This window comes from Drosophila biarmipes, chromosome 2R, assembly GCF_025231255.1.
Source record: "Drosophila biarmipes strain raj3 chromosome 2R, RU_DBia_V1.1, whole genome shotgun sequence".
In the NCBI taxonomy this organism is placed as follows: Eukaryota; Metazoa; Arthropoda; class Insecta; order Diptera; family Drosophilidae; genus Drosophila; species Drosophila biarmipes.
The window spans coordinates 11,456,460-11,474,680 of NC_066615.1; the positions used below are offsets into that span (position 1 = coordinate 11,456,460).

The 18,221-nt window shown below is 46.5% G+C and overlaps 9 protein-coding genes across 13 annotated transcripts; 3 read left to right on the forward strand and 6 right to left on the reverse strand.

Moving 5' to 3' along the window:
• Positions 1-8: 8 nt before the first annotated feature.
• LOC108030407 (exocyst complex component 3) lies at positions 9-2,637 on the reverse strand. Its single transcript, XM_017103292.3, has 2 exons — positions 1,577-2,637; positions 9-1,520 (listed from the first exon to the last, which is right to left on the reverse strand). The coding sequence occupies exons 1-2, from the start codon at positions 2,546-2,548 to the stop codon at positions 276-278; spliced, it is 2,217 nt and encodes a 738-aa protein (XP_016958781.1). The 5' UTR covers positions 2,549-2,637; the 3' UTR covers positions 9-275.
• A 67-nt stretch (positions 2,638-2,704) lies between these two features.
• Positions 2,705-4,559, reverse strand: LOC108029873 (uncharacterized). 2 transcript variants are annotated; one of them, XM_050888268.1, is made up of 2 exons: positions 2,936-4,559; positions 2,705-2,873 (listed from the first exon to the last, which is right to left on the reverse strand). In XM_050888268.1, the coding sequence occupies exons 1-2, from the start codon at positions 4,220-4,222 to the stop codon at positions 2,847-2,849; spliced, it is 1,314 nt and encodes a 437-aa protein (XP_050744225.1). In that variant the 5' UTR covers positions 4,223-4,559; the 3' UTR covers positions 2,705-2,846. The 2 variants fall into 2 exon arrangements, with proteins under 2 accessions (XP_050744225.1, XP_016957852.1); XM_017102363.2 differs by having other exon boundaries at positions 2,705-2,883.
• A 61-nt stretch (positions 4,560-4,620) lies between these two features.
• LOC108030377 (ubiquitin-like modifier-activating enzyme ATG7) lies at positions 4,621-9,444 on the forward strand. The gene is made up of 9 exons (XM_017103247.3): positions 4,621-4,882; positions 4,950-5,471; positions 5,531-5,743; positions 5,894-6,038; positions 6,095-6,442; positions 6,498-6,662; positions 8,540-8,833; positions 8,904-9,020; positions 9,083-9,444. The coding sequence occupies exons 1-9, from the start codon at positions 4,686-4,688 to the stop codon at positions 9,134-9,136; spliced, it is 2,055 nt and encodes a 684-aa protein (XP_016958736.2). The 5' UTR covers positions 4,621-4,685; the 3' UTR covers positions 9,137-9,444.
• Positions 6,673-8,143, reverse strand: LOC108030378 (32 kDa beta-galactoside-binding lectin). Of its 2 annotated transcripts, XM_050888269.1 has the most exons (4): positions 7,948-8,143; positions 7,786-7,886; positions 7,071-7,658; positions 6,673-7,015 (listed from the first exon to the last, which is right to left on the reverse strand). In XM_050888269.1, exons 2-4 carry the CDS (start codon positions 7,875-7,877, stop codon positions 6,730-6,732), a joined length of 966 nt encoding a protein of 321 aa, XP_050744226.1. In that variant the 5' UTR covers positions 7,878-7,886; positions 7,948-8,143; the 3' UTR covers positions 6,673-6,729. The 2 variants fall into 2 exon arrangements, with proteins under 2 accessions (XP_050744226.1, XP_016958737.1); XM_017103248.3 differs by having other exon boundaries at positions 7,786-8,143.
• A 2,367-nt stretch (positions 9,445-11,811) lies between the features above and the next one.
• Positions 11,812-13,141, forward strand: LOC108030299 (cysteine dioxygenase type 1). Of its 2 annotated transcripts, none has more exons than XM_044092053.2 (3): positions 11,812-11,975; positions 12,091-12,649; positions 12,716-13,141. In XM_044092053.2, exons 2-3 carry the CDS (start codon positions 12,112-12,114, stop codon positions 12,892-12,894), a joined length of 717 nt encoding a protein of 238 aa, XP_043947988.1. In that variant the 5' UTR covers positions 11,812-11,975; positions 12,091-12,111; the 3' UTR covers positions 12,895-13,141. The 2 variants fall into 2 exon arrangements, with proteins under 2 accessions (XP_043947988.1, XP_043947989.1); XM_044092054.2 differs by having other exon boundaries at positions 11,816-12,022.
• Positions 12,928-14,813, reverse strand: LOC108030303 (protein FAM136A). Of its 2 annotated transcripts, none has more exons than XM_017103137.3 (4): positions 14,671-14,813; positions 14,447-14,611; positions 13,151-13,404; positions 12,928-13,088 (listed from the first exon to the last, which is right to left on the reverse strand). In XM_017103137.3, the coding sequence occupies exons 1-3, from the start codon at positions 14,755-14,757 to the stop codon at positions 13,207-13,209; spliced, it is 450 nt and encodes a 149-aa protein (XP_016958626.1). In that variant the 5' UTR covers positions 14,758-14,813; the 3' UTR covers positions 12,928-13,088; positions 13,151-13,206. The 2 variants fall into 2 exon arrangements, with proteins under 2 accessions (XP_016958626.1, XP_043947990.1); XM_044092055.2 differs by having other exon boundaries at positions 12,928-13,099.
• On the reverse strand, positions 14,812-16,098 carry LOC108030301 (protein FAM136A). The gene is made up of 3 exons (XM_017103136.3): positions 15,900-16,098; positions 15,675-15,839; positions 14,812-15,247 (listed from the first exon to the last, which is right to left on the reverse strand). Exons 1-3 carry the CDS (start codon positions 15,984-15,986, stop codon positions 15,059-15,061), a joined length of 441 nt encoding a protein of 146 aa, XP_016958625.1. The 5' UTR covers positions 15,987-16,098; the 3' UTR covers positions 14,812-15,058.
• A 23-nt stretch (positions 16,099-16,121) lies between these two features.
• LOC108030300 (28S ribosomal protein S28, mitochondrial) lies at positions 16,122-16,926 on the forward strand. The gene is made up of 3 exons (XM_017103135.2): positions 16,122-16,472; positions 16,532-16,653; positions 16,710-16,926. Exons 1-3 carry the CDS (start codon positions 16,200-16,202, stop codon positions 16,891-16,893), a joined length of 579 nt encoding a protein of 192 aa, XP_016958624.1. The 5' UTR covers positions 16,122-16,199; the 3' UTR covers positions 16,894-16,926.
• Positions 16,924-18,062, reverse strand: LOC108030298 (probable inactive tRNA-specific adenosine deaminase-like protein 3). Its single transcript, XM_017103132.3, has one exon. The coding sequence runs from the start codon at positions 18,004-18,006 to the stop codon at positions 16,924-16,926; it is 1,083 nt and encodes a 360-aa protein (XP_016958621.1). The 5' UTR covers positions 18,007-18,062.
• Between the last annotated feature and the right edge of the window lie 159 nt (positions 18,063-18,221).

Below are 18,221 nucleotides of genomic sequence, written 5' to 3' on the forward strand. Positions count from 1 at the left end.
ATTAAAAATATATTTTGTAATTTTTATTTACATGTTATGGAATGTACAATTACATAAGATACAACTTTAAATGCTGAAATAAATAAATAAATAATAATTGAATATATTATTATTATAAGTGAATGATTCCTGTTGGTAGCAGTACGCATCATTATTGTTGTGGTTAATTATATAATTTAATTGTTGATAAGGCATATTACAATCGCAGTATAAGAGTAAATAAGATACTGAACAGAAGGCGTCATAAGGAATGAGCAGAAAAGGCTCTAGTGGGTCTACCACAGTTTGTCGCTGAACACAATCTCCTTGAAGATGCAGTCCTGTTTGGCGATGCTGACCATTGCCTTTTTCGACTTCATCGCGTCCTGCACCTTTTCGCGCACCTCCGCCGCCTTTACATCGTTTCGGATATAGAAGAGTCGCACGAGGTGGTCCTCGTTCAGGGAGGGATAGCTGCCCAGCAATGTGTGCAGGTCCAAAACAAGGAGCTCGATATCCGAGATGAGCAGTGCCGATAGTGTGGATATAAGATCCAGTGGAGAGTCGCTAAGGGAAATCTTGGGGGCTATCTTCTCGAAGAACAGCTTAAAGCGCTTGGCTTCCGCTTTGATTTTCCTGGTAATGGCATCGCACTCGGCCCGTGGCTTTGACAGCCGCTTGGAGAGCAGAGCCCTGATGTAGCGCTTGGCCAGCAGCTTTTGGGCCTCATTGATGACCATCTCGAAGTTATTGGGTCGCAAGTGGTTGTAGTCCTGGAAATAATCGTCCAGTGTCACGCAGATGGTGTCGACGGCAATGTTGCTGGCCAACCACTTGGCGGTAAAAAGGTCGTTGAAGTGGCACTCCATGTCCAGGAAGGCCTCCTCCAACAGGTAACTGGCGGCGTGAGCCCTGATCCGCTGGAAGGTGCCCAGCAGGCGCTCGAAATCCTCGTAGTGCTCGGTGCGCGACTTGGGCCAGTAGAGCTGTTTCATCTGCTGCGCCAGCTCCACCATTTGCTGGCTATTGTTCACAATGGTGATAATGTAGTGAGTAAAGTACTTAATCTGGTCCCGGTTTCTGAAATGGTGCTCCTTCAGCTCGATCACATTCTTCAAGTAGGTCTGGCCAAAGATCTCAACCTGTTGGATGCTCATTACCAGCGCCTTGAATGTCAGCTCCTGGTGAATCGTGTTGGTCACCTGCAGATGTTGGTCGATCATCTGGAATATGATGACCGGCGCCGACGTGTGGTAGAACTCATCATCCTGATCGGGCACTGTCTCGGTGAACCACTCCTGCTTTTCCGTCTCGGCGGCCTTAGTCATCCATTCTTGGAAGTTGCGTTGCATGTTCTGCAGATACTCATCCTCCAACGCCTTGAGATGCTCGGGGCGCAGCAGAGTTCCTATCAGTCGATGTACATCCACGTTCAGATCGGGATGGGACATCAGCTCTACGCCTGGATATGTATGCGTCACCCATGCCAACATAGATACGTATTCATTGCCCTCCAACCCAGAACGCACAATGTTATCTAGCTACAAATTAAAACATCCGGTTATCGAAATTTTTGAGATGATGGGGCGTTACTCACATAGCTAGAGAGTCCCTCGTGATAAAACTTGACGTACTCTCCGAATATATCATAGTGTGGCGGGAAGCAGGGCACACATAGAGATTTCACCACGCGCAGGTCCTCGAGGATCATTTGACGCAGGATCTCCAGGTCGCGCACCAGCCACATCTTGTTATCCGCCCGCTCCTCCAGCTTGGAACCCTCTATGCGCGTTACAACCGACTGCTGCAGCACGTCCATGATCATGCGGCGCCAAGCCTTCGGTCTGCCGGGCGGCAGAAATCCGGTGACCTTCTGCTGCTGCAAGGCGAACTGGTCGTTCTTCTCTTCCCGTTCGATGATGCGAAGCGCGGTGACAATAATGGTGGGCTTCTTGCGTAGAGTGTTCAGCGTTCGGCTGAGGATCAGGCGCAGCCTTTTCTCGAGCTCCTGGGACACGGTGTCCACCTTCTCGAAGTGCCGCTTCAGTGTGATCTTGTCGGAGGCGTGCTGCTTGGGCTGTTTGTGCAGCTCGTAGAGCAGATCATCGCGGGAGTTCTCCAGATCCGCCAGACACTGGTGGGCATTGAGCAGCTTGTCGTCCTCGATCAGCGCCATTGTCTTTTGGACGCTGGCGTCCACATTGAAAATGTGCTTGAGGTTCTCCATGGCGGTGGCGTACTGCGAGTGCTTCGTGTTCTCCTCGCGGACGACTTCCAGTGCGTCGTAGACCTCGGGAACGACTCTGAGCAGCCGCTCCACCTCGTCCATGCGGCGCCTCACCTCCCGCACGTCCTGCATGCAAGTCTCCAGCTGCTTGAGGCCCACCCTGACCCCGTCCAGTTGGTTCTGCATCCCGGTCTTGAGGAGCGCCTCCTCAGAGGCCTTTTTGCGGGCCACACGGTGGCGATACTGCTCCACCTTCTCCAGCTGGCCCGGCCGCTGCAGCATGTTTTGTATGTCCTTCAGCGCCGCTTGGCGCGCCTGCTCCTCCAGCTGCTGCAGATCCATTGTGCCTTGGTTTGATTTCCTTCTGTCTTGTTTTGTTTTTCTGTTTTGGGTTCTTCGGTTGTCTGTTGTGGCGACCAGCGAAAAGTGTATCGATATCTGCGATAAGTTATCGACTACCACCGATTATCGCTCCTAAGTTTGAAACTATCGCGCAGATTTAAAATTGTATTTAAATATTTAATTAAACTTAAACAATCCAGTGTTTACAACTTTGATTAATTGTACTTGTTCCACAAGTTACAAATTTCTTTTTAAAAGTCAAACAAATCCACCCAAGAGTTTTACTCGTAATGTCCCTTCAATTTAATGATATTTTTGGGCGCCGCTTCAGGATTCTAGAAAGAGTTGGCTGTAGAACCAAAATTAAAACTTTAAAACTGAACTTACGTTGCTAATAAACTTCCTTATTTCCAAGTCGATCGTAAAAAACCCTACTTCAATAGGCAGCTTTCTCTGCATGTTACTGTTGGTTAACTCCTGGCGAACCCGGTCAGCGATCCCCTGTATGAACTTAGCGTTTAAGCAAGAAGCATTCAATTCGAGACAGTGGAGTTTTGGACAGGCGTGAAAAAGGGTCAATACCATTGAGTCACTGACTAATGAATCATTGAGGGCCATCTTCTCCAACAGTTTGAGATTGGCGATCGGCGTACAGTCAAAGTCCACCCAGGAAAGGCAGAGGACTCGAAGGGCGCTGAGCTTGCCCACCTGCATCAGCTGCTCCTTGGTTAGGCGGCGACCAATTGTTAGGTGCTCCAGCTTCTGGTTCTTGTACTTCACCAGTCCGTCGAGGACTTCGCTCCATATTCCATTATACGATTGCCTAGCATGTGGACTTAAAAGGTCGTTCCCATAACTGTCCACTAAGTCACTGCAAATCACTAGCTCTTTTAAGCTTGGCAGTTGAGCCACATACTCGTAGTGGCGACTCAGATTCATGGTAAATCGGAGCACCTCCAGCGAGGGACAAGAGTTCTCCATTACCAACGTTTTAAAGACGTCCTTATAGCTTTCCAAACGCCGAAGGTCGAGGGATCTCAGTTTGGTTAGGCGCTGGCAGGTCTTGGAAAGGTAACCGACGTCCAAAATCAGGCAGTTGAGCGTTAAAACCTCGATGGAAGTGGGTAACACATTTAGGGTGCAACCAGTTATCAAACTTTCGCTCAACTCAAGGACTTTTAGATTGGTAAGGCTTTGGAGCACAGAAATGTCTTCATCGAGAATATTTGTGGAGCACATCTTCAGGACTTCGAGATGATAAGCTTTTTCGATGATGGGCTTCATGAAACTAGGCATATGGCGGCAGAACCCAAAATGCAATGTCTTCAGATTGCTGCATTCTTCCCCTACCAATTCGGCCAGACTCTCCTCCATGTGCCTGATCTTAATGCCCTGAACGTGGGCTCCTGATAGCTTGAAGAAGTCGCGTACTTCCCATGTGGTACATCTCTCCAGCTCATCCGAGTTTACGGACTTGTGGAGCCTGGCAGTGGCCATCTTGTAGATTGTCCTGAACCGTAGGCAGGTCCTGGCGAATCGCACCTGATCCTGCAGTGCTAGTTTTTTCAGGACACGCTCCAAGCAGTCGTCGTTAAGGGCCAAAATAAGCGGTGTCCCCTGATGGGACAGCAAATCCTGAGGAGGTTCGTATGCATCCGGTTCTGCCATTGCCATTCTGCCGTGCTTTTCTTAGAAATCTCAATTAAGAAAGTCCCCGAATTACAAACGTCAAGTTAAACGTCAAATAGTTGTGTATTTTTCTCTATCGATAAATGGGATTCACACGGAGTTTAAATTTTTCTGCCGACTTATCGAAGTGCGGAATAAGCGATAGATTTTCTATATGGGCTATTCCACTACCATTTGAGTGGGTGAATTTTTAATTTTTTCGGACTAAAAAAATGTTTAATTTCTTGTCCTTTGTATTAAATGATTAAAATACTTCTTAAAATTGAGTTCGTATCGAGCAGCTGTTAGGCAGCTGACCAAATTCAATGTAGTGTAGGGAATACCCTAATTATTAACGTGAATGGTATTTCCTGAAACCGAGGTGGTATTTAATTATGGCCAGGTGGTATTTTCTTTTGTTATCCGTGCAGTAAAGCTGGTTTAAACGTAAACAACGCCCCCGCTGAAGATGAGTGCGGAAAAAGAGACGATTTTGCAATTTGCGCCGTGGGAATCCTTTGTGTCGCCCACTTTTTGGCACAAGCTGGCGGAGCTCAAGCTGGACCACGATCGCCTGTCCGACTCCAAGCGCTCCATTGCTGGACACTACACAAACAGAAATGCCAGTGGATGTCTCTTGGAAGTGGACTACACGGCCTACAACAGGTGCGTTTGGAGAGTGGGAGTAGATAAGAACAGTGCCCCTCACACTACTTATTCACCCGCATTTCAGGACGACACAGCCCCCGAAATTCAGCCACTCCGCCATCGGCACCATCTACAACAAGAACACAATCGAAGAGTTCAAGGCCCTGGACAAGCAGCAACTGCTGGCCGATGAGGGCAAGGAACTGCTGGCCCATATGAACAGCGGTGAGGTCTTGAGGGATCCCAGTCTGTTGGCCCGGTTCTTTGTTCTCTCCTTCGCCGATTTGAAGTGCCACAGCTACTACTACTGGTTCGCCTTTCCATGCCCCCTAACGCCCACCCTTAAGCTGCAGGGTGCTGTTCAAAGGCTGCGGGACTTACCCTGCAGTCGAAACTATATAGAGGCTTTGAAATCCCTGCCAGCTGAGTCACAGAACTTCTTCATTATATATGCCAATGAGGAGCAGAAGGTATTCGAAGCCCGTAGTTTGAGCTGCCTGGACGAAAAGGATGTGGAACACTATTATTTTGGCTTTGCCGATCCCAGCGAGTACGAGCATCCCGCTTGGTTAATGCGGAACTATTCGGCCCTTCTGTTCCAACAATGGTGGGTCGTAACTTTTATTAACTATAGCTCAAACTTAAATTCTCCTTTTTCCATGACAGCCCCTCATTTGTGGGCAAATCTCTCAAGTTTCTGGGCCTGCGATACAATCAACAAATGCAGGTGGATGACAGCCGTGTCTGGCAGGTGATTCAAACAGAAGCCAGCGATCTAAGCAAACCTGGGGAGGTGAAATTTGTGGGCTGGGAGCTTAACAAGAATGGCAAAATGGGCCCCAGAATGGTTTGCATGAGGGACAGCATGGATCCAGCCAAGTAAGATAATAGCTCTAAAACCAAATTATAAGAAATACCAGTGTTATAACTGTGTCTCTAGTTCAAGATACCATTATCATGCTAACTCCCGACTCAAACGGAAATGTATTCTTCATCAATGATAAGTATATGTTCCTTTTTCCCTTTTAGACTTGCCGAGAACTCCGTGAACCTCAACCTGAAACTAATGAAGTGGCGCCTGGTACCGGATCTCAATCTGGAAGCGATCTCCCAAACCAAATGCCTGCTGTTTGGAGCTGGTACCTTAGGCTGCGCTGTGGCTAGGAATCTCCTGGTGGGTTTATCGTATATTCAACCCACCTGAATTAAATAGAAGTCAATTTCTTTCAGTCCTGGGGTTTCAAGCACATCACCCTGCTGGACAGCGGGAAAGTAGGATTCTCCAATCCAGTGCGCCAGAATCTCTACACCCATGCAGACGCTATGGCGGGCAATCGAATGAAGGCCACCACAGCTGCCCAACGATTGCGGGAGATAAACCCTAGTGCGGTAACGGCGGGACATGTGTTGGAGATTCCCATGCCAGGTCATACGATCGGAGAATCGCTGTTTGCCCAGACGGAGAAGCACTTGGAGGTGATACAGCAACAGGTGCGGGACCATGATGCCCTCTTTTTGCTCACAGACTCTCGCGAAAGCCGCTGGTTGCCCACGCTGTTGGGGGCGGCTAACCAAAAGGTGAGAGAATACTTATACCCTTTATAAGACCTGCGCCTAATACTTGCCCCTCCAGATTGTCATCAATGCGGCCCTTGGTTTCGATAGCTACCTCGTAATGCGTCATGGCACGACTCGAGAGGAGGCCGGCGACAGTGGCCAACAGATCGAGGGACTCAAGTGCATCAATGGCGATCAATTGGGTTGCTACTTCTGCAACGATGTCACGGCCCCGAGAAATGTGAGTGTGATTTGTTTATAGCTAAGATAGCACTTTTATTTTCAGACTTAGTTCGGTTAAATGGTTACTAGACACACTCGTAGTCATGGCGGGAATACTTTTCAAAGCCACCACACGTGGGGTCGCCTGTCTGCAGGTGATCCACCCCGGTTATCTGTACTACCAGGCCGTTTATGCTGGTCACCTTGAAGCCCACCAGATTCGCCATGGCATTTGGTGTGCGCCAAGTGTAGCTAAAGAAATTGTAACCATCGACGGCGGTCAGAACTTCGCGTTCCGTAAAGGCGAGCGCCAGCTTGAACTGCTGGTTAAATACGAAGGGAAAGCCGCCATGGCGCTCCTCGTTTCCAAAGCTGTAAGGAAAATCAGTTAGCCCTGGGAGGTTACCACATTTTAAGACTGGCTTACTCAAAGCTCTTGTTCATGGAGTTGCGGACCACCGCCTTCTCATCGAAACGCACGCTAAAGTGGAGCTCCTCGCGCTTGGTGTCCGAGTCCATGAACTTAAGGATAAACTGACCCTTCTTGTTCTCAAAGCAGCGAGCTGTAAGGACGATCACATGTCCAGGACTGAACAAAATTGGCTGGTCGTTGCTGAACGCCTTAAAGTAGTCCGAGGCGTGGATGGCGGGCCAGGGATTGGGGAACACGGTACGATGATCAACCTGCTTGATCACCTGGATCTGATCACGAATCTCCAGTGCTCGAATGGCCGACAAAGGCATGCGGTACCGAAACCTGCAGTATTCCCGGCTGTTGATCGATATGGCAAAGCTGTCCTCGCAGCACAGGATGTACACCAGGAAGAACTCGCCGCTCACGATGGGATTGGGCAGCGTGTTGGGATCCAGGACATGGGTCTCCTCCTCGCCCCAGGCGCCGTTCACTCGGGAATTCCGAACGATCACATCATTCCGAAAATAGCAGGAGAACCTCAGTCCAATATCCGCGTTGGGATCCACCGTGCTCTTGGCCGTGCAGAGGTTGATATGGAACCTGGCCCACCAAAGTGATCATAATCGATATATTAGTCACGAATTGATAAGAAGCTTTGTTTGACAAGCAATTAGTCACGAAGCGGAGTCGTGCTTGTATACTAATTCCGGACTGAAACACCTTTTACCTGGCCGCTCCGTCGATGGTCTTGGCCACGACCTCCAGAACATGGCCGAACTCCAGCGGATGCGAAAGATTGCCAGCGAACTCGGTCAACATGATTCCTTCCTGCAATTACCAATTGAACTAGCTATCGCCTTTGCACTGAACGAACACAAAATGTGTGTACTTTATAGGGGCGTGGGAGAGTCCGGAGTTCTCCGGCGCTCCCGCTCGCCGGAACCTTATCTAATCGGCAATGGGCGGAGAGGCGGGTTGCTCAAGTAACCGATGGAACCACCAAAGTTTCTATACTTTGGGTTAGGTCTCTAAGACCAACTATTTGTTTTGTTCTCGCCTGGAGGCGTCATCTCTGCTAGTTCGGAGCATGTGTTTGTTGACACTGAAGAGCTTTGGAAAGCTTTCGATCTTACTAGTGCACCGGCCCCGAAGCTCGCCCAGAACACCCTGAAGAAATGTTAATATAACTATATATAAGAACAGGTTAAAGGGACCTATTAAATATATTTGTATACGAAAAAAGTAGGTAGTTTTAGGTAGGTGAAAAATAACCACAGGTTAATTTAATAAAATAACTATAGCAGCTATATTTGAAATGAGTGAATAATCGCTATAAGAGGTATCATTAAAATTGAATTGTTTAAAGGTTTAAGTGTCTTCCGTCTGGATCCGCGTACTTAATTTTAACTAGTGTTCCTAGCCCACCATACCCTAGTTATAATTATATTGGGTAATCAGATTTTGTACTATCTTCTTTCCAGTCCCTCAAAGACCGCACACTGGACCAGCAATGCACCGTGACGCGACCCGGAGTATCCAACATTGCTGCTAGCTATGCGGTGGAGTTGCTGGTTGCTTTGCTCCAGCATCCGCGAAAGGAACTGGCACCTGCCTACTATGCGCAGAGAGGGCGTGGAAAGTCGGGGGAGGCGGCGGGCAAGGTGCCAGAAGGTCTTCTCGGCATTCTACCTCACTCCATCCGGGGAATGCTGTGCAACTATGAGAACATTTTACCCGCTACTCAAAAGTTCGCCCAATGCATCGCATGCTCAGCGGTAAGAATTATCAATTTAAAAAAGTATTTTAACTAATTTTTGTTAATTGAAATTAACTTGCTTTTTACAGCCCGTTTTAAATGCATATGAAAAGGAGGGAAATGCATTCCTTTTTAAAACTTTCGAAACCGCCAAGTATCTGGAGGATTTGACTGGGATTTCAGAGTTTAAGCGGCTAAACAGCGAGGTCTGAGGCACCACTTTTTCAACTAAATGAAACAAGTTATAATATGAATGCTCTTTTTACAGATAATCGACTTCGATGATGCCGAATTTGATATGTCTGAGGAGGATGAAGATTAGCCCGCTGCATTCACTTAATTCAATTCTGCCTTTGAAAGTAAACTTAACTCCGCTTATCGAAGCTTCAATTCACGGCCTTTTCCGAGGAATATTTTAATTTTTATAAAGCATTTAAGGTACAATGTCTAAACCAAAAATATGTGTATATTAATATTTGCGTGTATTTAATCTAGTCATAGGGCAAAATTTGAATCAATCGAATGAAATTAATAAATATAAGGAAATATAATGATGCAAATTACCCTCTATTTACATAAAGCTAAGAGTCAGTGCTTCTAATAAAAATTAGAGCTATGTATTTCCTTTAATTTACAAGTCGCAGCCTTTGGCCTCTGTTCGTTCGTATTATACGTTTTCCCCCTGATAAGAAACACTCATTCAAACGCGCAAATACTGTTCTGATTTGAGAATTCCCACTTTTATGGTTGACAAATACGAAAATATTGTTTTTGATTCCCCGTCGGTCATTGATATTGTTATTACCTGCATTATTCAAGGCGAAAATACGAAAACAAAGACGAATGTTCGCCTCGAATTGTTTTGGGAATATGCAAATGATTTACATAGTGGGACAGGCATGCGAAAAGAATAGTTCAAAGTTGAATAAACCTGGCTAGAAAGTTCGTGGCTGATTGAATATGTTAATGGGGCAATGGGGAGGCTGTAAAAGTATCTGACATCCGCGAGATACACTTAGAATTAGAATTAAATAGAATGTAAATATTCAAAAATTGAGCACACATTTTAAATAAAAAATATCAAAAGTAACAACAATAATAATATTGCACGAAAACTGCGAGTTGATTTCCACTCAAAGCGATAGAAATAGTGTCAGGCCAAGTGTTTCGAGCTAAACAAATATTGGCAAGTACTTGACACACAATTATTATTATTATTGTTGAAGCCACTTGATAAACCTTTCATCATTTTGACCCCAGGCCAAACTTTTGCCGGAGAATTCCGTCGAGGGGCTATGACAAAGGGCTGGCGGCCATTTCTCTTGGCCAAAACGCAAATACCAAAGAAGACCGCCGAAGACAGAAAAAACAGCACGTCCCAATAATTAATAGTTGGTCCGGGGGAGAAATGTATTAAATATCTGGCCGCTCAACCTCGGATCGACAGGCGGCATGGCATGGTAGCATAAATTTCGGGCCCGGCCAACTGAGCAAACAACAACAGGCCAAGTTGAGCCGATGTGAAACCGCTTTGAGTTTCGGCTCGCGGCCTCAGGAAAGACTCAAAATGCCATTCGAGCTGCGATGCCGCTGCCGGCGTCGTTTTTGTCACTCGAATTGCGTTTTGAGTGCAAAGGGGGGCTTTGCTGGCCGAGATCTCCATAAATTGGTGAAAGATACCCAAAACAGGCACACAAACACGGCGGCGCGCATCCAAGTGGCACCACCCTGTGAAAATTCGAAAAAGTGCAAGTCCAAGTCCTGACTCGAAAGTATTTTGAAAAGTGAATTTTGAAGTTCCAACAAAGTATTCAAGTTTTAAAGCTAAGAAGAAAGTGTAGCAAATCATCAACAATGGTAAGTCCTTCATCCTTAAGGCCAAATACCTTGCTTAGGCAGTTTTTTAACTTGAAAACCCCACTGAAATCTTAGTTTATTGAACTGCTGTGAAAATCGTCTACAGCTTTCCTTCCACCAATTTTCCAAACTCAACAGTTTCGCCTAATATTTACACAAATGGCAGTTCGCAGCTTTTAGTTTTGCTTTGACTTTGCTATTGGCCTTAACCTGTTGCGAAAGTTGGCTGCCAAGCTGGCAGTTTTATGCTTTTTGGCCGTTGCAAAACATTTTTCAAATACCGCACCGAAACACCTTGATGTGGCACCAGGGGGAAAATATTTAATAACAAGGCCTGGGGATCGTTAAAAAGTTATTACTCGAGATGCAAGTTCACTTGCTGACATTGCAGCCGAGGTGGAAAGTGTTTTCTTCATCTTGGGCTTACCAAAAGTTATATAACCCGCATTTGGGGGCTACTCCAGTGCCCAGCTTCAGCTTGAGAACAATGAAAGAACCCTTTGTTTGTTCAGTTGTCAGTTTTTGAGGGAGAAAGTAGGGTCCGTGAGTTAGTCACTAATGACTTCCTGAATCACAAAGAGATCTCAAATGCAGTGCGACCTTACTTACTGGGGCAATTATAAGAAATTGGCACAGACCTGAAAGTAGGCAACTACTTAAAAATTAAAATGTTATACCCTACATTCGGGGAAAGTTCTAGTTTCTAAGGGAAATTTCAACCACAATAGATTGGCGTGCCAGGGGAAGACCCTGGCCATCTAGGCTGATGGAAATGCGGCAACTTGGATGGCTACTCGCACCCGTAGATCTTCAAACAATGCGTCAGCAACCAGATTCAACCAGCTATCAGCATCAGAGGCGATGCCCGTATCGCCTAATATTTTTTGGGCCCCAATATACAGAATAAATTTGTTTTTTATTCGCAAAACGATGCCATTAGAACGCCGTTAACCTCTTGTCAGAGCTCCAGGCGCATCTGTTGAGCCCCTCCTGGCAACATTCGATCTATCTATGCGGTGATAAGGGGCTGGGCGATTATCGCCGGCGACTTCTTGTTTTTGTTATTGCCGCGGACTTGCGCCTCCGACTTACGTCCGATCCGACCACATAATCTATATAGTCTGGGCAGGAGAGCGAAATCTCCAGAAATCGGGGTGTCGGTGTTCAGTTCGAATTTTGCCATCCTAGGAGTAGCGTGTGCCACCACCAGAATCAATTCAATATTTTCCAGCAGCAATCAAGCGGATTATATATAGCCTTATAGACAGTCCCTAGCTATCAGCAGCGATCATCGACTTTACAACGTAATTCATCTAAATCAATTGAGAATTGAACTCTGTAGACTAGCTAGGTAGTTTTCCACGCCCTTCAGCCTTAACTGATGCACAACCCATATTTCCTGTTTCCTCCTAATCGTAGGTCAACCAGAGCAAGCCCAAAATGGCCCTGTCCAAGATCGACTCCGAGATCGAGCAGGTGGACCAGGAGAAGTACCTGCGCCAGGCCACCAGCTACTACCAGGCCCTGGAGAAGCCCCTGAAGTACGGACCCGCGGTGGATTCCCTCTCGGACCTGGTGGCCGCCCTTCACCGGGAGTTCGAGTCCAATTACGTCAACATCGAGATGGTGAATCACCTGATGCTCACCTACAAGTCCAATCCGCGGGAGTGGCGCAAGTACGCCAAGTTCGATCGTTACACATACACCCGGAACTTGGTGGATGCTGGCAACGGCAAGTTCAACCTGCTGATCCTCTGCTGGGGCGAGGGACATGGCTCATCGGTGCACGACCATGCCGACTCCCACTGCTTCATGAAGATGCTGAAGGGGGATCTGCGCGAGAAGCGCTACGAGTACCCCAATAGATCTGCCAGGGACACCGGCCGATCCCATCATCCCGATGGGGAGATCGATAGCCGGGAGCTGGTGGAGATCGGCGAGACACCCATTGCGGTCAATGATGTGGCCTACATAAATGGTGAGGAATCGATAATCTACAAGATCTCGGGCATTTCCTTTACTTACGGGGTGTGGTTTCTTATAGACAATCTGGGCCTGCACCGCGTGGAGAATCCCAGCCACTCGGACACCTCCGTCTCCCTGCACCTCTACTGTCCGCCCTTCGACACGTGCTCCGTGTTCCAGGACAACCTGAAGAAGACCACCGCCAAGGTGACCTTCTGGAGCAAGTACGGCGTGAGGACGAAGCAGAGCGAGCAGTAGACCCAGCCAGATCCCCAAATATAGTTGCTCGTATTGTTGCATACTACTAAGAATCTTTATTACTAGATATTTAATGAGCTAGGGCCCAAAAAAGGTCCGGGAGCCGGATTTCAAGCAGGCAGACGCGTGCCACGTGGCACTGATAAGCCCTGCTCCGATAAGCCTCCCCGGCCTACAGTTTCGTCTAGAGTATCCTAAGTGTTAGCTGTACCAAAAATATTCAATAAATAAATAGGTGTACGATTGACTTCCTTACTGGCGTTTTTAATTCGCATCGATCCTCGGGCGGTTTGGACGGGGATTGCATCGTGACTAGGCGTCCATGTTGCGCGATCTCTTGGGGGGACCTCTGTCCAGCGTCTGCTTGATCGACTTGAGCAGCCCGGGGATCAGGTTTATGTGCTTCTCCACACAGCCGCCCGTGCAGCTCTCGAACATGTGCTGGGATCGGGACATGTCCCGGTCATTCGGGTTGCTGGGCAGTCGGGACCGGGCATCGCTGTTGCAGTCCTGCGGATTACCAAACGAATTAATGGGGAAAGGGTGGCTATCTTCGCACACCAAAACTTAAATTACTATGAAGTATCTGAAGTTTAAAAAAGTACTTTTTAGCCCAATTGCTAGAGGTGTTATACATAAATGAAACAACTCCTAACATAAATGCATCTTCGATATCTTGAAACAGCAAACTTGTTCATTAATTCCGTAAAAATTTATTTATTTTTAAAATTTTTTATAATTTTTTTTTTTGTGACGCATTGAAATGCAGAAGTGGCGGTTATTTTATGAAGACTTATCATTACACCTTGAAGAGTAAATTGAATATCGAAGCTCCTATATAATAAAGCTCACAAAAATAATAATTGGGAAAATATTCAAAAAAAGCATTATTGTTTTTGATGATATTATCTTTTACTCTGGGCTTCCATTCTGTTTTATGATCTGAAAAATGCAAATAATATTGTTTTTTAATCGGTCGATTTCATATAGTTTTTATAGATCATCTGAAAAATACGTTTGATCTTACAGGCACGGTATAGTTTAAGCTGCAGGGTATAAATGACTTGCTGAAGCCTGGATTCCCTTCTAGTTTTTGATTTTTTATTAATTCATTTTAAAGTTTGAAATTCTAACAATTTTCTCGCCAATTTATAAGGTTTTTATTTCATTTAAAATTCAATAAAACTATAAAAATAAAGAAGACAGGGGTGCACTCTCCTAGGTGTGTTAAAATGCTAAAGCGGTTTAGAAATGTAACAAATCGAGTTTCTAAAAATCGACCAAGTTTTGAAGGCAAATATAAGGGGAAACGTGTGTTAGGATGAGAAGCTAAAACAACTCCTGGTGAAATACAAAACTGCAAAACATTTTAATTTCAAAAACTTCTTAATCACAAGGGATAGAATCGTCCACAAACTGAAGCATTTTGGCTATAAACGAATCTAGTCAAGAACATAATCTACTGGGGCATAAATAGATAGATCAATGAATTCCATCATGACTTCAGTACCGTACGAAAAGATTAAGATGATCGACTATATGACTCTCCTACCCTCACACAATTCTGGAGGCGGTTCTGAAACTGGCCCAGCTCGTGCTGTAGATAGTCCTGTGCATCCATTAGGGGTCCGGCACACTTCTCGATGCAGTTCTGGACGCTCTCCAGCGTTCCTCGCTCATCATCGCAGCAACGGGCAGCACAGCGGTGCATTGTGGACTTAGGATTATCCTTCTTACCAGGAGTTCATCAGAGCCAACTAAAGAGCGTGAACTCACCTGCATCCTGCGCAAGTGGGTGCGGTACATGTCCTCGATCATGCCGCTGATGGCGTCCTCCAGTCGCTTCTTTTGTTGCTCCACCATTTTTATTCGGAATTTGAACAATTTTGAATCAAAAAAATAAAAGAACACTAAAGATTTCTATGACAGTTTTCGGTGTACAAAGTATTTGTATTTTTTTAAGTAAATGACAAATTTGACAGGATTTCAGAGATGGATTACACTACATTTGATCGGTACTTAAGACTTTCAACAACTAATAGGTGAATTGGTTTAATTATTTATAGTGTAAGCAAAATGTGTAATGACTCCAAAGATGATCAATATTGCATGGTTTAAAAATAAACGAATTCAACAATTAATTAGGAGGTAAATGCAGGTTGAGCTAGACCTGGGGAATGCTCTCGGGTCCCTTGGAGAGCACAGCCTTCATGGTCTTCATCATGCCGGGAATGAGGCCCACATGCTTGTCCACGCACTGGATGGCACAGCGCTCGAACTGGTCGGTGTACTTAGCTATCTGATCCTCGTTGGGATTGGGCGGCATTTTTACTTTCACATCGTCATTGCATTGCTGCGGATAAAAATCGTGTTAAATTATTTTTTCTAAGTATGATCTTTTGCTATCCGTGAAAAATAAAATAAAGATTTTCTGAAAACTATCTTAAAAGAATATTCAAAAAATATCTTAAAGGAAAGTATAGCATTTCTGTAACACTGAAGACAGTTACATATTTATAAATTAAATATATTCCACATTTTAATATTTAAATAATTAATTATAGTAAATAAAGGTTCTTAAATGAGACTTATCCTTTTATGATAAAAAATTCTGTCTTATAATTGTTATATTTTGGGTCAGTCTTAAACGAATATTTTGATGAATGTTAATATGATACACATTCTACAAGATCCCTACTCCTCTAACAATCTCCTACAAGATCCCTAGTGCTATAACAACGTCCTCAGAGAAGCAACAAGTTGATGCAATGGGTACTGACCATGACGCAACGCTGCAGTCGGCCCTGGAACTCCCCCAGTTCGTGCTGCACGTAGTTCTGTGCCCTCGTCATGGGCGTGGAACACCGGTCCACACACCGCTGGACACTGTCCACGCTGGAGGTTCCATCCTGACAGCATTTCGCCGCACACAAATGCATCTCGTTCTGGAATTGGGTGAAAACCAAGTCAATTTCAGGATTCTCCCTCTACAGGACTTCACTCACCTGCATTTTGCGCAGGTGCGTCTTGTCCATGTCGTCAATCATCTCCGTGACCGCGGCCTCTATTCTTTGGCGCTGTTGCTGGATCATTTTGCTGGTCAATAGTCAATTCCTGCGCCTAACAACCGATTTCGTAATATCAAAATAAATGCCGGCAGCGTGTTTTTTGTAACACGGATTAGTGATGGGCAGACCCAACTGCTTGCCAATCGATTGGCCGCCTATCGATACAGCTCTTCCTCTTTGTTTTTCCAATTGGCCTGGATCTTGTGGATATTTATTAAAAAATATTAAATAAAAACCATGTCGCTGCTGCAAAAACTAGGTAGATCCGGACACCAGATGGGTTGCTTAAACCGCAGTCGTCGGCTGCCAGTGACCATGAGACTGATCAGCGGTGAAACGGAGAAGCCGGCGGAGGGAGCTGCTCCCGTGGAGAATCTGGCGGAGATTGGTAGCAGCAAGGGGGGATTTGCGCGTGCCTTCGACAAGTACACAGCTCCGGCCACGCCTCCTCAGCTGCCGGAGGACAACCAGACCTTCGCCTCCCTGCTCCGCAACTCCAAGTTAATAGATGTGAGTTCCTTCCCAGTAATCCATTTGTTTATGTAATAACCCTTTGATCTCTGGGACAGCTGGGCAACGCGGAAGGCAAAGTGGTGAGCGGCAAGATATTCCATGTGGTGGGCGATGACCTGTACATTGACTTTGGCTGGAAGTTCCACTGCGTCTGCAGTCGTCCAGCTCGGAACGGCAGGTGAGTCCAATGGAATCCCTTCCCTATACATGCATCTAACCCACATCCATCCCTAGTGACTATGTTCGAGGAGCCCGCGTTCGACTGCGTATCAAGGACCTGGAGCTGTCCACCAAATTCCTGGGCTCGACCAAGGACATTACCATCTTGGAGGCAGACTGCCAGCTGCTGGGCCTCCTGTCCACGCCCACCCGCCAGTCGACGGCCAGAACCACGCCGAAAATCGAAGATATCCTATAAATCCTTTATTAAACCAAGGTCTGTTAAACGTTACGTCAGTTCTTCGTCTTCCTTGGTGGTAAACTGAAACACCTCGTAGTGATGGTTGAGTTCCCGCACCGAGTGCAGCTGGAATCGCGTGGCCAGAGCTCCGTTGTCCGAGTTTCGCAGGAAGAACACCCTTTTCGCCCTGCTGTGAACCAGGGCCATGGAGCACATGAGGCAGGGTTCCTGCAGCAGATAGACATCGTAGCCGGTGCACAAATAGGGTCCGAATTTGGCCAGGTTATCTGCTCCTTGGACGGCGTTAACTTCTTTACAATCCCTCGACCTCTCCGCTCCGAGTGTAAGGTCTTTGTACCCTTCATCTTTTATCAGGTAATCGTAGTAGGCTTTGGGAATGCCCCTCAGAGTGGTCTCCACCTCCTTGGAATCCTCAGTGAAAGGGAGCTCCGTATTTGTGGCTCCGCCTTCTTGACTTCGAGCAACAAAATCCACCAGCAGCATGCTGCAATGTTCGTGTGGGCTGGCGGGTTCTTCGGTTCCAGCTATGGATACAATGTTCGGTTGTCGAGGATCCACACAGATTCCAACTGGTCGGTTGGCATTCACATCCCGGGAGAGCCTCAAGAGCAATTGGGCCATCCTCTTGTGAAAGATGCGCTGAGCGGAACTGAAGTTGCTGCCATTCCGGAGAGATTCGGAGTAGTGATTGGGGTGAAACTTGCAGGGCCAGTGCTTCAGGGTCTTCTCGTACTGCACTCGCAGTCGGGGCATCCGTTCGGGCACCTCCACCACCTGGACTCCCTGGCACAGGGCACGGAGCACGTGCTCCGAGAAGCCAAACTTTTCCAGGTGCTGCTCCAGGGATTCGCCGATCTCCGAGCTGGGGCAGATGAGCACGCTGCGGTCGTGGACGCGCTTCAGGTGCTGGAAGTGAGGCAGCTTCTGGGAGAGCTCCTGGATGACCGCCTGAAGCTGCTGCTTCGTCTCCAGCTGGCAACTGTGCGCCTTGATCAGTGCTATGTCCTCGTCGAACTCATCGGACAGGATGGCGCGGATTCCAGTGATGTCTTCCTCCAGGTTGGGCGATTTCCGGGCTCTTTTACTGGGCGGAGGATCGGCTATATCCATTATTTACTTTACTCTTCGGCTAGTTGAAAGCCAATTGGAAACGATAGACTGGCGAGGTTAGGGACCAGTGTTCGATGAACTATCGATAACTGAAACAGCTGGTGGGGCTTTGAGCGCCAATTTTAAAAATGCAAATTGTGAAAAAAATGTTTTATTTGAAGAAATCAATGTATAGAAAAACCAAGCTAAAAATATACCCAAATGTAATTCATGAA

Bases quoted from the DNA above. Each gene is read 5' to 3' on its own strand.
- LOC108030407 (XM_017103292.3), bottom strand. From the start codon at position 2,548: ATGGATCTGCAGCAGCTGGAGGAGCAGGCGCGCCAAGCGGCGCTGAAG. The intron at 1,521-1,576 runs GTGAGTAACGCC...TTTAATTTGTAG, and splicing joins ACGAGGGACTCTCTAGCTAT to CTAGATAACATTGTGCGTTC.
- LOC108029873 (XM_017102363.2), bottom strand. From the start codon at position 4,222: ATGGCAATGGCAGAACCGGATGCATACGAACCTCCTCAGGATTTGCTG. The intron at 2,884-2,935 runs GTAAGTTCAGTT...AACTCTTTCTAG, and splicing joins TAAGGAAGTTTATTAGCAAC to AATCCTGAAGCGGCGCCCAA.
- LOC108030377 (XM_017103247.3), top strand. From the start codon at position 4,686: ATGAGTGCGGAAAAAGAGACGATTTTGCAATTTGCGCCGTGGGAATCC. The intron at 6,443-6,497 runs GTGAGAGAATAC...TTGCCCCTCCAG, and splicing joins TGGGGGCGGCTAACCAAAAG to ATTGTCATCAATGCGGCCCT. The intron at 9,021-9,082 runs GTCTGAGGCACC...CTCTTTTTACAG, and splicing joins TTAAGCGGCTAAACAGCGAG to ATAATCGACTTCGATGATGC.
- LOC108030378 (XM_050888269.1), bottom strand. From the start codon at position 7,877: ATGTTGACCGAGTTCGCTGGCAATCTTTCGCATCCGCTGGAGTTCGGC. The intron at 7,659-7,785 runs GTAAAAGGTGTT...TTGGTGGGCCAG, and splicing joins ACCATCGACGGAGCGGCCAG to GTTCCATATCAACCTCTGCA. The intron at 7,016-7,070 runs GTAAGCCAGTCT...TTTTCCTTACAG, and splicing joins TCCATGAACAAGAGCTTTGA to CTTTGGAAACGAGGAGCGCC.
- LOC108030299 (XM_044092053.2), top strand. From the start codon at position 12,112: ATGGCCCTGTCCAAGATCGACTCCGAGATCGAGCAGGTGGACCAGGAG. The intron at 12,650-12,715 runs GTGAGGAATCGA...GGTTTCTTATAG, and splicing joins TGATGTGGCCTACATAAATG to ACAATCTGGGCCTGCACCGC.
- LOC108030303 (XM_017103137.3), bottom strand. From the start codon at position 14,757: ATGGTGGAGCAACAAAAGAAGCGACTGGAGGACGCCATCAGCGGCATG. The intron at 14,612-14,670 runs GTGAGTTCACGC...GATAATCCTAAG, and splicing joins CCCACTTGCGCAGGATGCAG to TCCACAATGCACCGCTGTGC. The intron at 13,405-14,446 runs GTAGGAGAGTCA...GGTAATCCGCAG, and splicing joins GCCTCCAGAATTGTGTGAGG to GACTGCAACAGCGATGCCCG.
- LOC108030301 (XM_017103136.3), bottom strand. From the start codon at position 15,986: ATGATCCAGCAACAGCGCCAAAGAATAGAGGCCGCGGTCACGGAGATG. The intron at 15,840-15,899 runs GTGAGTGAAGTC...ACCCAATTCCAG, and splicing joins CGCACCTGCGCAAAATGCAG to AACGAGATGCATTTGTGTGC. The intron at 15,248-15,674 runs GTCAGTACCCAT...TTTTATCCGCAG, and splicing joins GACTGCAGCGTTGCGTCATG to CAATGCAATGACGATGTGAA.
- LOC108030300 (XM_017103135.2), top strand. From the start codon at position 16,200: ATGTCGCTGCTGCAAAAACTAGGTAGATCCGGACACCAGATGGGTTGC. The intron at 16,473-16,531 runs GTGAGTTCCTTC...TCTCTGGGACAG, and splicing joins GCAACTCCAAGTTAATAGAT to CTGGGCAACGCGGAAGGCAA. The intron at 16,654-16,709 runs GTGAGTCCAATG...ATCCATCCCTAG, and splicing joins CGTCCAGCTCGGAACGGCAG to TGACTATGTTCGAGGAGCCC.
- LOC108030298 (XM_017103132.3), bottom strand. From the start codon at position 18,006: ATGGATATAGCCGATCCTCCGCCCAGTAAAAGAGCCCGGAAATCGCCC.